Here is a 16,215-nt window from a genome sequence, read left to right as displayed (position 1 = left end):
GTCATTGGAACTTGATTCAGTTAAGTAGTATGTACTCAATTACTAACTGCTGGGGTATCAAACTTCAGTCCTCCGGGATTCAATGTCTGTTAGAATAGCTTGAAAGTTTCATTACTGTACAGCAAATTGGCCAGTGTTAATTAATGTTGATTTTTCACTGTAAGTGTTTAATTAACACTCATTGGTGTAAAACAACCCTAGTGTTAATACTACCAAAAACCAAAACCACGCCCATCATTATCATATTTCCCAGCATGCTCTATTGCAGGTTGATTTTTAGAATGGTTTGTTTCAATATCTATGTTTTTGTATGTACATTGATAAATTAATCTTATGCTACTTAAATATAAATTACATACATTTTCTAAACTTATCCAATATGTTACTTGGACATATTGCATTTGTTACTGAAATGGTTGTTCCAGTTTAGTTGCTTTAGGTAGTTTCATATCATAGTTTTCCCAACCCTTGTAGTTATTCTGAATGTAGATTGGGGCTGGCACAGGGGCTGGCACAATTACCGTATAACTGTGTAACCTGTGTAAACTATAATACAAATAAATTAACAGTCATTACCGGCCTTCGTGTGGTTGAGTCCGTTTCCGCGGTAACATGGACTCTTAAAAACGTGCTGAAACTTTGTTGCTCCTTGCTGAAACAAGCAAGGTGTTATAGCAAAAGACACTCCGGTTGCCTAGGCAACACCCCCTCCCTGCAGCAGCAGCACACATAGAAATAGAATGAATATAACGTACTTGGAACCTCTAACCCTGTCAATTTCACTGGTAAACTCATGGGTACAACCGCAATGGTTGCCTGGTATTGTGATGCAATAATTTCCTTGGTAATGTAGAATGTTCATTCAAATTATGTTAACTGATGTGGCTCATGCAATGGAATGTGGCTCATGCAACACTTCCTGCTTTGCTTCTATGGGTACACTCGCAATAGCCACCAGTCCACCCATTATGCCATCATAGACTTGAAATGGGGATGCCCGTTCTATTCATTCTATTTCTATGGCAGCACATGCAGCCAGGTGCGGAGGAGAGGTGAAAATGTGTGTCTTCAATTTATTTTCATATTTTTTTATTCAGACGTTTCTTATGGTGACCGCAGTCATTTGGCTGGCCAATAACCATCATCCAAAATTCCATGACTGTAACAGCCCTCGTTGCAGGTCATTCCAAAGGTTGGATATCCCCACTCTGGCTGGATTCCAATAGGAATTACACATCACTTTGCAAGCCAGCATAATGGTATACAGGCCTGTTGTGGCCTGTATACAATGAGTTTCAGGCCACTGTATTAGGGTAAAACTAGGCCCTCAAAATAAGGCCTTATGGAATACTGTACGTTTTGTATTGTGTTAAAGAATGTAATTTTAATGTTAACATATTCGCTTCGGATCTCACATGGTGAACTCCACAGGACTGAAAATGGATGAATGCAACAACCATGTCTCTGTCACTAACAAATACAGTCATTGGTAGTAACTCTACAATTCACTCGAAAGGCAAGGCACTATGGGAAATATGCAAATAAGTCTTTACACTAGGCAGTGTGTTAATTTAACACTGTTCCAGTGTCTATACAGGTCCACACTTTTAGTGTTGATTTAACACTGAAGAATTTGCTGTGTGTAGTATAAGTGTAAGCAGAGAAAACGTCAGATTGCTGAAATCTGAGTGATGAAAAATCATTTTACAACATGTTCTTGGGAAACTGAAAAGGGCATGTCATTTGAACATTAATCCAATGTTAATGTGTAATGTGTCATGGTACAGTACAGTCGGGTGGCCAAATGTTTTAAACCGGCCTATTAGAGAGAGAGAGAGAGAGAGAGAGAGAGAGAGAGAGAGAGAGAGAGAGAGAGAGAGAGAGAGCGAGAGAGAGAGAGAGAGAGAGAGAGAGAGAGAGAGAGAACGAGAGAGAGAGAGAGAGAGAGAGAGAGAGAGAGAGAGAGAGAGAGAGAGAGAGAGAGAGAGAGAGAGAGAGAGAGAGAGAGAGAGAATCTGAGATCAGGAACAAACAGATGGACAACTGTACTGCCATGTTATTCGATCAGCCCTTATTCAATTAAAACATTCCCACATGTGCTCTTTATTTGAAATGGACAGTCTTCAAGGATATGACATATCTTTGATGCCCATTACATATCTGTTGTAGTAAAGGAATACAATTACATGGGAGGAAACATGTTGAACGCCATTTAAAGTTAATAAAGTTATTTTAAACCTGAACACACACACCTCACTAAACTTCGTGGGAATCCATAACCTATTCTGGCCCTGACACTCATGTTGTTCCTACACTGAGATTCTGAAGCAACTATGCTCTTGATACTGTATCTAGTGTGTGTTCTAATATGGTAGTGAATGTGACATTGTGTGTGGTACGAAATGGCTCAATCAAGTATGGAGGTGTTAATTATGTTGATGCTTGTTGGATAGAGGGGGAGTTGAGCAGAACAGGCACATACTATACTGCTGGGCTAGGTAACTAGATTCAGTCACGGGCCAATTTCTGTTGGAGCGGATGGTCATGGGGCCGGAACATAATTATAATAATTTGTACACTGCAAATTGACCACAACTAAGCCCAAAAATAAATTGTATTTGAAAATAACAATTATTTCATATCTTGATTACATCGAGATACGATCACTTATGTCTCTCAGTATTCATGCGAATACTTTGGAACAGATTTCATGAATTAAAATCAGTTTCAGCTGAATTCCAGGTCATTTTACAGTCTTTTAACCAAAAACTACCCCCCCCCAACAACAACAAAAAATTACAATAACATATTGTATACATAAACTGGGTCACACTTAACATTAGAGTGATCATTTTTACTGTGAAATTATTCTTATAGTGACCAGTATTGTAATTACTCATTGTTACAATATACTTACACTGTACTTGGGAGTACAGTGGGGTTGGAGGAGAGAGGGGCGAAGGGAGGAGGGGGGTTGAGAGGGGCTCACCTCGTGGGCCAGTCCGGTAGTAAGTGGGCTATCCGAGAGGAGGCTGTCATTGGGCGAGCTGCACCCCGACACTGGAGTGCTACTGCTGCTGGGGGAATAGTCTGCAGGATGGAAAGGAGGGATAGCCAATCAGCTAAAGAGATACTGACATATAGGATAACAGATTTGTGTGTGTGTGTTAGTGTTAGTGGCGGTACACAAACACTAGTCCGCCCAGCACTAACACACCTGATTCAACTAATCACTTCATCAACAAGACCCTGGCCGTATTCATTTGGCACCAAAGGGATGTAAACTCACTGAAATTGTCCAATAGGAAATGCTTGTTAACATTTACCGCTGAAAAAAAAAAAAAATCTACTTTGTGCACTAATGAATATGACCCAGGTATGTTAGTGTTAGGCCGAGGCCAAAGTGCTCAAACACTGTGGCTACAGCACCAGGAAGAAATAGAGGTTGGTTTGATAGACGGTGGACACAACAAGGCAGGAAGGACTACGTTACCCAGAGTGTCCGGCGTTCTGTGCTTGACAGTAGGGGGAGCACTGGTTTTGCGTTGGAGAGGGTTCTGTCTGGAGTTGATGTGCTTCTTCAGTTTACTCTTCACCTTCAGGATGGGCTCCGAGGCTGAACCCACACACACACGAGCAAACATGCGCGGACGCACACAAACACACACACACGCATTAATTCACGCACACACACGTACATGCAAATACACACACACACAACATAGAATGTATATTTTTGGAGTTTGACCAATCCAAGACAATGGCGAAAGTGCAAAAAGATGGCGGCCCCAGTGTACTTACCAGAAATGCTTTGTTTGCTAAGTTCGCTGTATTGTACATTGCTCTCTGTTACTCTTTTTTTGTATCGGCATGATCCCAATTCTAGCTCCAAGATGGCGGAAATTTAAAAAAAACGAAAAAGTCGATTGTGCCGAATATCTGAATTCCTCCATATTTATGCACCTTCGCCGTTCTATAACAGACCCCAACAGTATTAAACTACAAATGGCTACAAATCCATAACGTGCTATGTCATCATAAAGCAATTCCTTTTACATAACAAAACCCTAAGGCTCTTCTACACCCCAGCTGAACAAATAACAAAAGAGTTGACAGCAGTGCCAAAGGTTTCATGTTTACTTTGGCAATGGCCACAATAGGCCTAACCAAACGATCAATCAGCGAGCGGCTTAGCACAGACAAAAGACACCCATGACAGTATGGTATTGTTGTCGGATTTTAATACAGAGACAGAGGGGTGTGTAGCCGCAAATGGCCAATGCTGCTAGGGTAACACAGGTAAATAATGGCATTGCAATAGTCCTCCAGGTGACATAGTTTAGTAGGGACCACTCCTTAGTAGTACTTATGCATATAATGGAAAGAGGCCACACCTTTGCAATTGTTAAATTCTGTGACCATGGCATTGAGGACTATCTCTATCCTATTAGTTAATTTGTGCATGGTGGAAAGTTTGGCCTCTATTCACCTCTATGTCCGCACGTCGTTCGCACGCCCAGTCAGTCAGACAGACATGTCTGACATTCTCACACGTGGTTCATTTTACACATACTTTAGTTACGTAATAGCTTTTGGTCTTTCTTTCACAGTCTCAAGCTGTCTCAAGCTGTCTCAAGCTCTCTCTCTCTCTCTCTCTCTCTCTCTCTCTCTCTCTCTCTCTCTCTCTCTCTCTCTCTCTCTCTCTCTCTCTCTCTCTCTCTCTCTCTCTCTCTCTCTCTCTCTCTCTCTCTCTCTCTCGTAGTTTCACTCTACGGTGTTATTTTTCCTTCCTTGTAGGCTTGGTGACTCCCACTTTGTCTCTGTCTCTTTCTGTGTCTTTGCCTCTCTCTACATCAGTGTTCGGTATATGTGTGTTAACATGTATCTAACTGCATAACTCACCCAACAACTACAAATGGAAGAAATGTAATATGGCTCCCTTTAAAATGAATCTGTATTGCCTTCTCAAGCGTTACCTACTCTGTGTTAAAAGGCATGTAGTACCTTCATTTGCTCTGGAGACCTGGGCCGGTATTCATAAAGTGAGTATATGAGTGCTAGGATCAGGTCCCCCCCCCTGTCCATGTGATCTTATTCATGATGTACTAAAAGGCAAAACTGATCTTAGATCAGCACTCCTGTGCTCCAGTTTAGCTCGTCATTGATGGCAGACCCCAAACCATTGTCAGGAGTCAACTGCATTTTGTTTACAATGTCACCTCATGACACCATAGTGAGAACAGGAAAGGATCTTGTTCTAACTGTACTGTACAAAGTACAAATGTCTCTACAAAAAAAGTACAAACTACATTAAAAAAAATGACTCACCTGTTCTTCTGAGGGGCATGTCCTTGCGTTGGTCACATAGTGGATGATGGACATCAGGGGTCACCATGTGAGGCTTTGGGGTCATGTCAGGATCTGGGGCCAATTCCCTATACATTTAACACAGCCAGTTGAGAGTCATCCACCAAAACCATGAACAATCATTGTTAAGTGTTTGTTGTATTGTGCTGTATCAATTGTGTGTATGTACTGATGACCTCACAACAATAATTTTGATGAAAATGGACAGTAAAATATTGTATTGTGAAATAATGCTTCACCTGTGGCACAACCATAGATAGAAGTTAGCGAGTCAGTCAGTTAGGCTTATGTAACCTATCACCTAATCTAATGAGTCACTCGGGCTTATCCAAATTGTCTTAGAGGTAAATCTTCCTTACTTCCATCTCTTTTGAGGATAATTTGTGGGAGAAGATTGGAAAGGTGAAAAGAACAAGATGGTAATCCCACCAAAGCCACAGGAGTCTAATAACAGTGTGTTTTCATGAGTGAGTTTTTTTTTTTCGAATGCAACAAGACAACAACATTTCTGTAGAAACTTTCATCAAAGTCTTTACTGGGTTGTCTCTCACCTGTAACCCCTGGGCGTGGTGCTGCTGAAGAGGTTGGAGGCGGTCCTCTCCAGGGAGGCCTGCTCCTTCCTCTTCAGGATTTGGCTTCTGAGTTTCTGTTTCACCAGGGGACTGGCCACAGCACCTGTCCGTCAACAGAGTCACCCAATCAGAGACAAGAACCTGGAAATTAACCAAAGCTAGGTGCAGCATTCTAAACGGACTGAATCTTAATCGATTGGTGTTAGCGTAGGGATACAAACAATATATTCCAATATACCGATTTTATCTGTGTTGTACAATAACTGACAAGCAGTTTCACTATGAGTCAAATATCTATAATCTACTAAACTGAGTATTCAATGTGCCTACCTAAGATTTCAACATTAGAAAACGAGGAAAGATGCTAGGCATTTCCCTTGTAATTACTAGTCAGACAAATGTCTGACAGCTATGACTTGGATAATGCCAGTTATTCAAGGACACGTTATTGAAGCTGAACTTTGAAGGGCAGGTTCTTAGGAATTTGGTGATTGACAGATTGCTAGGTCGAATTCTTCAGTAGGCACTTCCTTCCCGAAAGTGAAAGACAACAAACAACATGACATTTACAATTATTAAGTGACTTGCTTCCTTTTTTTTGATTTAGGTTTCATGTGAAAATAGACTGTGACTAATCTTAAGGAACTCCCTCTGTGACAGACAACAACATTCTGAGGATCATATTTTGGGGCCTCAAAAAGAAACAACCCGAAAACCATGCGCACACACACCTAAACTACCTACAAGATCGCACTGCTGTCATCATACAAAGACATTCATGGTCATCATAGTTTACATGGTACTGTAAGCGATCCTTATACATAACATACTGATAGCGTGGCACTCATTTCTAATTGCATGCCCTTTTTCCTCCACGCGGCTATGGGGCGCTGTAACTTACTCTGCTCGCTCTTATCCTTGTGCATCAGCTGCTGCAGCTCCTGCCTCTTCTCCTGCTCTTTCTCCTGCCGACTCTGCTCCCTGTCATACTCGTACTGAAACGAGACCATTAACATTCCCGTTCATTTGGGTGCAGTGAAGACTATATTTAGGAAGTGATATCAGTCAATGGAAAGAGAGGGATTATATGGAAAGAGGGCACACCTATCTTTTCCATTGATTTCTTTTGTGGCGGCTTGGGCAGCGCAGTTGAGGGCTATTTACATTTTAAAGCAGGCTATGTTGGATGTGTGCTCTCTATCCATCTCTATGGAGGGATGCTCACCTGGATGTGCTGTGGCAGGTGCTGCTGGGAGTACTTGGCACAGTGCCGGGCTGAGAAGGCCCCCAGGAATGGGGGGAGGTGGGGGGCCAGCATGGCTGATTCCAGCCCGGGTCGCACCAGCCCGTGGGTACGCAGGTCCATGGGCCGCACCGGCCGGAGTGGTGACGAAGCCTCGCGAGGGATTAGCCCATCCACTATGGAGAGAGGGAGGGAGGAAGAGAGGAGGAAAAAGAAAGAGGGAGATTATTAGTGATGAAGAGCCAAGGCTTTCTTTGTTAGATTGGACAATTAGATTGGAGAATGGGTAAACTAGGAATGAACCGAAGCTGAGATGCTGCATTCTAAGCGCCAGACTGAACTTCGTCAATTGGTCTCCGGACTGTCCCTGCTATTGGGACAAAATCCCCCAAATAGAAAACCCTGCCATGTCTCTCATGCTCTCTTTTTCTGTCCTCTCTTTTTCTCTCTCATTCTTTTGTGTTGTTTCTTGTCACTGCCCAGTCAAGGCCCCCATGCTGATGTCCGTACCGTGCCACACTTGAAAAGGGATGACTGACCCCATGGAATAGTCTAGACTTGTGTGATGAAAACATACCAATGATGGTATGCTCACACACACACTCATGCACATGAGCGCACGCACACACACACACACACACACACACACACACACACACACACACACACACACACACACACACACACACACACACACACACACACACACACACACACACACACACACACACACACACACACACACACACACACACACACACCATAGCAACAACCATAACCCTATCCCACAAATGGGCTTCGTTCAAGTATTTATATGATTCAGGGCAATGAACAACTAGCTTAGATCAAAACAAAACATGGGCTGATTATCAAGTGTAAGACAGTATCTACACAGCATGTCCAGTCCTTACAACAGGCCATTCATTGTCGGATAACATGATTCAGTGTATGTAAAGTTTGTGTGTTGAGAGTTTGTCCATATGTGTGTGCATTATGTACTTGACTTTAGAATAACAGTCATACTTCATTCACGTCAGCCTGCTCTAAGGGACTTGGCCACTGTCCCAAAATTGCATTCAGTAAAAGGAGAGGAAAGAGAGAAAGTGAAGAAAGCAAGGTTGCCACAAAATAACGAAAGAACTAAGGAAGTGAGGGGGAGAAGAGGGGATTAGAACATTGTGTGGCAAAGGCATTTGAGTCATATGCATGCATTTGTCACCTCTATCGAGCTTTTACCAGAAACAAGGCTAAATTTAGCCAGAAAGTGCGAGACAATGAAACCAAACTCAGTGTCATGACCCGTGACAATCGTCCCAGAAATCTTTCTGACTTATTTTGAGTCACGGGTCATTGAATGAACATTTAGTGGGCAGTTTTGTCACATAACACTTCACATACATACACTACCGTTCAAAAGTTTGGGGTCACTTAGAAATGTCCTTTTTTTTTTTAAGAAAGCAAATTTTTTGTCCATTAAAAATAACATCAAATTGATCAGAAATACACTGTAGACATTGTTAATGTTGTAAATGACTATTGTAGCTGGAAATGGCAGATTTTTTATGGAATATCTACATAGGCGTACAGAGGCCCATTATCAGCAACCATCACTCCTGTGTTCCAATGGCACGTTGTGTTAGCTAATCCAAGTTTATCATTTTAAAAGGCTAATTGATCATTAGAACACCATTTTGCAATTATGTTAGCATAGGTGAAAACTGTTGTTCTTATTAAAGAAGAAATAAAACTGGCCTTCTTTAGACTAGTTGAGTATCTTAAGCATCAGCATTTGTGGGTTCAATTACAGGCTCAAAATGGCCAGAAACAAAACTTGCCAGAAACTGAAACTTGTCAGTCTATTCTTGTTCTGAGAAATGAAGGCTATTCCATGCGAGAAATTGCCAAGAAACTGCAGATCTCGTACAACGCTGCGTACTACTCCCTTCACAGTACAGCGCAAACTGTCCCTAACCAGAATAGAAAGAGGAATGGGAGGCCCCGGTGCACAACTGAGCAAGAGGACAAGTACATTTGAGTGTCTAGTTTGAGAAACAGACGCCTCACAAGTTCTCAACTGGCAGCTTCATTAAAAAGTACCCGCAAAACACCAGTCTCAACGTCAACAGTGAAGAGGCGACTCCGGGATGCTGGCCTGATAGGCAGAGTTGCAAAGAAAAAGCCATATCTCAGACTGGCCAATAAAAAGAAAAGTACACAGACACTGGACAGAGGAACTCTGCCTAGAAGCCCACCATCCCGGAGTCGCCTCTTCACTGTTGACGTTGAGACTGGTGTTTTGCGGGTACTATTTAATAAAGTTTTGAGGGAGCGTGCAATTGACATGCTGACTGCACGTATGTCCACTAGAGCTGTTGCCAGAGAATTGAATGTTCTTTCTCTACCATTTCTTGTTTTAGATAATTTGGCAGTACATCCAACCGGCCTTACACCACGTGTAAGTAAGCCAGCACAGGACCTCCACATCTGGCTTCTTCACCTGTGGGATCGTCTGAGACCAGCCACCCGGACAGCTGATGAAACTGTGGGTTTGCACAATCGAAGAATTTCTGCACAAGCTGTCAGAAACAGTTTCAGGGAAGCTCATCTGTATGCTCCTTGTCCTCACCAGGGTCTTGACCTGACTGCAGTTCGGCGTCGTATCCAACTTCAGTGGGTAAATGCTCACCTTCGATGGCCATTGGCACACTAGAGAAATGCGCTCTTCACGGATGAATCCTGGTTTCAACTGTCCCGGACAGATGGCAGATACCGTGTATGGCGTCGTGTGAGTGAGCGGTTTGCTGATGTCAGCGTTGTGAACAGAGTGCCCCAAGGTGGCGGTAGGATTATGGTATGGGCAGGCATAAACTACGGACAACGAACCCAATTGCATTTTATCGATGGCAATTTGAATGCACAGAGGTACCATGACGAGATCCTGAAAATGTCCCAGTTCTTCCATGGCCTGCATACTCACCAGACATGCCACCCATTGACCATGTTTGGTATGCTCTGGATTGACGTGTGCGACAGTGTGTTCCAGTTCCTGCCAATATCCAGCAACTTCTCACAGCCATTGAAGAGGAGTGGGACAACATCCACAGGCTACAATCAACAGCCCGATACAACTCTATGCGAAGGAGATGTGTTGCTCTGCATGAGGAAAATGGTGGTCACACCAGATACTGGCTGGTTTTCTGATCCACGCCCCTACCTTTTTTTTATGTATCTTTGACCAACAGATGCATATCCGTATTCCCAGTCATGTGAGATCTCTTCTTATATGAACTGTAACTCAGTAAAAATTTTGAAGTTGTTGCATGTTGCTTATATATTTTTGTTCAGTGTAGATGTGTTTATTGATTCAACTTACACCAAGTCACGTTTAGGTGTCGAAAGGATTGAGACATTGCTCTTCCTCCGAGCAGTTTCTATGTCCTTGTATGGAATGCTTTATTAAAAATGCTGCAGATAGAAAGAAAGGACAGGAATGGAGGGTGGAGACACATTTCCCCTCAGGGTGGGAGCGGAGGAATATGATGGAAATGTACCACGGTTTCTGAATGCCATGACAAACATTAGTCAGCAGCATTACTCACATACTTCCCGTAGAGGGCCCGTGTCCTAACACTGGTATACCCCATTCAGCTAGGTAGGACAGGTAAGGATTAAGGGGCTCACTGTCAAAACAAATGGAAATCCTCCATCATAAAACCTTAGTGAACTATCTGTATAGCTAGCTACACAATGTCCAGCACTCTTTACCGTAACACTGTCCATGAGTCACCTTCATAACACTTACACTGCCATTTATGACCTGGTGAACAGTAGGAGTTCATTAAGACAGTAGTAGTGAATAGTAGGCGTACACAATGTTCCTAACTCTTTACCATATCGTTTTCTATGAGCCACCTGTTTATAATGTATGAATACACTTATAAATACCTATTAATAAGATTCGTGGTGCATTATAATACTGGGTTTAAGAGTTACCCAATTAGCATTGGTCCAAAATGACAGTATGTCATCGTCAATGGAATTGTATTCATTATGATCGGAAAGGAAAAACTGATCCAAGATCAGCACTCCTACTCTGAGGCAATGTATGAATATGTACCCTGAGTGGAGAAATGACTAAGAGAGAGAGACGTCTGCGAGACGGTTCAGTCAAACAGTACTTTCAGAGGGAAAACACACCCACACACGTATTACTGCAGGTCAAATATGCATGACACACAGCCCCATCACCAAACAACAGATTCCAGTACATCTGGAAAACTCTTTATAATGGGGTGTGGGGGGCCCGTAAGATTGAAACCACTCGAATAACTATTACATTTTAGCATAATAAACCCTCATTACGTCGCCATAATAACTAATAAGAGCCGTGAGAGCTACGGTGTGGAGTGTCTTAAGTGTGGGTAACATTGGTTCTGTGTCTGTATGTGTGTTTACATGCATGTGCGTTTTTTACAGACAGAGAGAATGAAAGAGAGAGGGAGGGGCTCCAGGTTGAAATTGAAAGAGGTAAGAGTGTACTGAGTGTACAGAATCTCGAGTGTATGTCTCCCTCTCTCTCTCTCCGTCTATCACCCCCTTTTATTCATTTTTTTTTAATAAGAAACATGAATGTGTTGAAAATCCCAAATTGCTTGCATTGTCAACTTACACACAGCTCTGACAATCACACTTACTCCACCAGACATGCCACCAGGGGACTTTTCACAGTCCCCAAATCCAGAAACAAATTCAAGAAAACGTAAAGTATTATATAGAGCCATTATCGCATTGGAACTCCGTTGCGTCACATTATTGCTCAAATGAACAGAAAACCTGGTTTTAAAAAAAACAGATAAAGCAACACCTCACGGCACAACGCCTCTCCCCTATTTGACCTAGATAGTTTGTGTGTATGTACAGTGGTTCCTCCCTTAAAAGTTGTGATCTTACACCGTGGGACTTAGAGGTGATTTGTGGTAAAGTACGGTACCCTGCGTCACCACTTCATTGCTCCAGACCAGCGCAAGGGGGAGTTGGAGTACTGATTATGCTTTTGGGTCCTACTGTGTCTCTAACTGAATGGGCGACATAAACATAAATAGAAACTGATAATTGTGCATGACTTCAGTATTACTTAGCAAAACTGTAGTTACACTAAGGTTTTTCTTATTTGATTTTGTTAGGATTATTTTGCTCTTACTGTAGTACTGTAGCCCACTCCCAACCGGTCACGTTGTACAGCGCCTGAGTGGTGCAACGGTCTAAGACACTGTATAGCAGTGCAAGCTGTGTTGCTACATAGTCTGGTTCAATACCCGTGCCGGCCTCGACTGGGAGACCCAAGAGATGACTGTAGGTTTTCAGTTTTTCTCCCTCTAAAAACAGAAATAAATCATTCTAAATAACAAACTGGCTTTATTTACAAATTAGTAACAATGTCTCACCCCATGTTCAAGAATGGCCTTTTTCTCGCTCATTTTACATTATTTGAAAACAAAATGATCTCCAAAATATTTAAGGGGCTTTGCACTAATAATAGCGCCGACTAGGGAAACGTTCCTGCTGTTCTGTTCTTAGTGCTGCACGTTCAAACTAAAACAATGTAACTAATAAATGGCATCATTAATAAAATAATGATAAAAATACTCTTTCAAAATGCCGATGTTTATTTAGTTATGGATCCATAACGAATTACTATGGGAATAAATATCACTGAATTACAGAAATATCCTCCAATCCTCTGTATGTAATTATTGGTGGAGAGTCATGTCATATTTTTCAATATGACGTGACTCTCCACCAATAACATGAGTCTCACTAGTGTTGAGTAATGTGCTGTTAAAAGTGGTGTAGGTCTTATTTATTTAAAGAGCATATTGGAAGTTAGAAGCAATAGCCTACTATTTTCAGCACCGTTTCGAGCTGCTCTGAGACACGCATGGTAACTGGTTTTGATAAATCAATGCTATTTTTATTTTCACTGATTCTCCGTTTGGGTATTGGCTAGATTAGGGTGTAGAAATGTTATGCTCTTAGTGTAACCTTTATTTAACAAGGCAAGTCAGTTAAGAACAAATTCGTATTTACAAGGACAGCCTACTCCGTCGGGGAATTGAACCCGGGTGTCCTGCGTGCTTGCCGGACACTGTATTCTTTAGCTAAATAGCCCCAGTACTGTACTCCCAACCATCACGTTGTACAGCACCATATTTTCCATTCCATCCTGACAGAAACCCAGAGGGGTTTCCATCATTACAGTAGTAATGGACAGCTGGTGGCATTTTGAAAACAGGTTTTCAAACACCCGATTAGCAGGACAATAGACTCTTTATAGCCCGACTACTGTAGATGTGAACATCCCCCTACCTGCAATGTATTCGATGCTTAAGTACTCTGAAGTGTTACATTTCTAACTCAAAACAGCAGTACAGTATTTCTTCATCAACATCTTTATGCTATCGTTAATAAAATAATGATAAAAATACTCTTTCAAAATGCTGATGTTTATTTAGTTATGGATACATAACGAATTACTATGGGAATAAATCAGTGAATTACAGAAATATTGTAACAAAGTTGTCTAATGAAGGTAAACAAATGGTTGCTTATTGGAAAATACTCTTTCAAACACACGGTCACGTTGTACAGCACCATTATGGCTATTAGCAGGGCTATATTTTGGCCTTTATGGGTGGCGCACAATTGTCCCAGCGTTTCTCTCCCTCTAAAAACAGAAATACATGTTTTGGCATTTACAAATATTATTTTGGCCTTTATTCAGATTACAATCGCTCTCTTTCAAAATAACCTCCAAAATATCGTTATATGTTATCAAGTTGATGACAGGCACCTACATATAGCTGAGTGACTCACTCATTCATGGATCGATGACTCACTCATTCAACATTCTTTCTGATAGTCTTTAATAAAGAAATGTTTTGGTTATTCTGACCTGGATACCATGTACAGTATTATAATAGCCCATTGTGGGCTATTAGCAGGACAATATACCTTTACCAACACCTCTGTATTTTGATACTTTGTGGATGGGGGCTCCGGAGTGGATGGGGGTTCCCACAGTGCAAAATGCGTTGCTAAAGTTGCAAGTTCGATACCCGTGCCGGCCGCCACCGGGAGACCCATGAGATGGCTTTTTTATTTTTATTTAGAATCCTCCAATCCTCTATATGTAATTATTGGTGGAGAGTCAAGTTATGTTTTTCGATATACTGTAGGCCTACCGTAGGCGACATGAGTCTCACTAGTGTTGAGTAATGTGCTGTTAAAAGTGGTGTAGGTCTTATTTATTTAAAGAGCATATTGAAGTTAGAAGCAATAGGATTTGAAGCAAAAGCCTACAACTATTTCAGCACCGATTCGCGCTGCTCTGAGACAAGCATGGGGACTGGTCTTGATAAATCAATTTGATTTTTATTTTCACTTCATCTCCGTTTGGATATTGGTTAGACTAGAATTAGAAAATGATGGTGCAGAAAAGTTATGCTCTTAGTGTAACCTTTATTTAACTAAGCAAGTCAAATTCTTATTTACAAGGACAGCCTACTCCTTCCTCCCCATCGGGGAATTTAACTCCGGTCTCCCGCGTGTCCGCATTCTCTAGTACAGCCATTATTGAAGGCTTTCAAATACTTCGCAAATATGCCCTCTGGTGGTCAAACTAGCGCTAACTAGCATTAATGGCACCAATTTACCATAGAATGCCCAGGAGGATGCCCAGGTGTGACCAGCAACACCTGATCTTATTCCATCCAGACACATTGGTATTTCTGTGAACTCATATCAATGTGTGCATGAGTGAGTGTGTGTGTTTATGTGTGTGTGTGTGTGTGTACAGCTACAGTACATGTTTGTTTTCCATCTCGAATTGGGTATTTGAAGAAGTAGGCACTTTATCTACAAGATCCAGTGTGGTACTTCAGTATGGATACATTTATTGACGTTGCCATTTCTCTTCATGCTTGAGAACAAAAACAGCTACTACAGGAATTACCCAAAGGCATGAGAACACTGTGTATTACCAGCATAAAGAGATGTGTGTTTTCAGAGGAAATGGTCGGGGACACACACACGCGCACACAGAAGACGACTATAAACAAAGCGCGAGCCCCACTGATTTATGCTAGGGCTGGGCGGTATACTATATACCGGTATTAATTCACAGACCGGTTTGAATTTTGACTTTACCTTCTATAACGGTATTTCAATGTTTGGTTTGTTAAATGTGATACGCAACTCTGTCCATTTTTATAGTTTACTCGTTTGCTACTTGAGTAATCTCTCTCCTTCTCATGCTGCTCTATGCCGCTAGCCATGCCAAGCCCTGCCCCCTGTCACTCAAGGAGAGAGCAATTGCTCAACCACGGAGTCACTGAGAAATTTCTTGCCTTTCATTCTGCCTGGTCAGATGGATGCAACAATGTTGGTGACATGCTGCTTTCCACAAGCGTTCTATAATTACAATATTAGTTTGTGTATCTCACTGTCTGAAACTACTGTTTGTTAGTTTGTCTTTTCTTAGCAAGGTGTTGCTAAAAATATATATTTTTTGCCGCTAATGCTAATCGCTAGTTCGTTCATTTAGCAAGCAAGCTAGCCAATTAAGAGACAGACCAAACGTAGCTAGGTAGCTAATACTGCCTGGTATCAGTACTGGTTTAGGCCTAGATAAGCATGTTTGTGAAACGGTATCTAAACAGAGAGGAATAGGAGAAGCATGAATATGTTGGTTAGTTAGCTAGCAACATAAAGTAAGAAAACATGTAATGTAACATCTTATTAGGGTCACTTGGAAACACTGACCAACACTGTGGTTCCTACCCTGTCAATAATACCTCACTTGCTAATTCATTCATTGTCATGTCAAACAATGTATTCAAGGTACTGCCCACTATATTCCAGCTATAGAATTACAATAATCATTATATTTCCATGATCAACAGTTCACCAATTAACTAGGCATAGATTTTTTGCCATATCATTCTGCATGGCATAGTGTGGAAATGATAATAAAAG

At 41.7% G+C, this 16,215-nt stretch overlaps 1 protein-coding gene across 2 annotated transcripts in view; it reads right to left on the bottom strand.

Annotated features, from left to right (window-relative positions):
* LOC139564882 (histone deacetylase 7-like) overlaps nt 1-16,215 on the bottom strand; it is an 88,494-nt gene that overhangs the window by 45,376 nt on the left and 26,903 nt on the right. For both annotated transcript variants that reach the window (XM_071384737.1, XM_071384746.1), the window contains exons 3-8: nt 7,165-7,358; nt 6,841-6,934; nt 5,919-6,042; nt 5,329-5,435; nt 3,494-3,616; nt 2,990-3,090 (exon numbers count right to left, since the gene is read on the bottom strand). In XM_071384737.1, coding sequence (XP_071240838.1) covers nt 2,990-3,090; nt 3,494-3,616; nt 5,329-5,435; nt 5,919-6,042; nt 6,841-6,934; nt 7,165-7,305 — 690 coding nt within the window. In that variant the 5' untranslated portion in view covers nt 7,306-7,358. The remainder of the gene's footprint in view (nt 1-2,989; nt 3,091-3,493; nt 3,617-5,328; nt 5,436-5,918; nt 6,043-6,840; nt 6,935-7,164; nt 7,359-16,215) is intronic.

The sequence above is a fragment of the Salvelinus alpinus genome, chromosome 2, assembly GCF_045679555.1.
Source record: "Salvelinus alpinus chromosome 2, SLU_Salpinus.1, whole genome shotgun sequence".
Lineage (NCBI taxonomy): Eukaryota > Metazoa > Chordata > Actinopteri > Salmoniformes > Salmonidae > Salvelinus > Salvelinus alpinus.
This window is presented reverse-complemented; position numbering and strand designations above follow the sequence as displayed.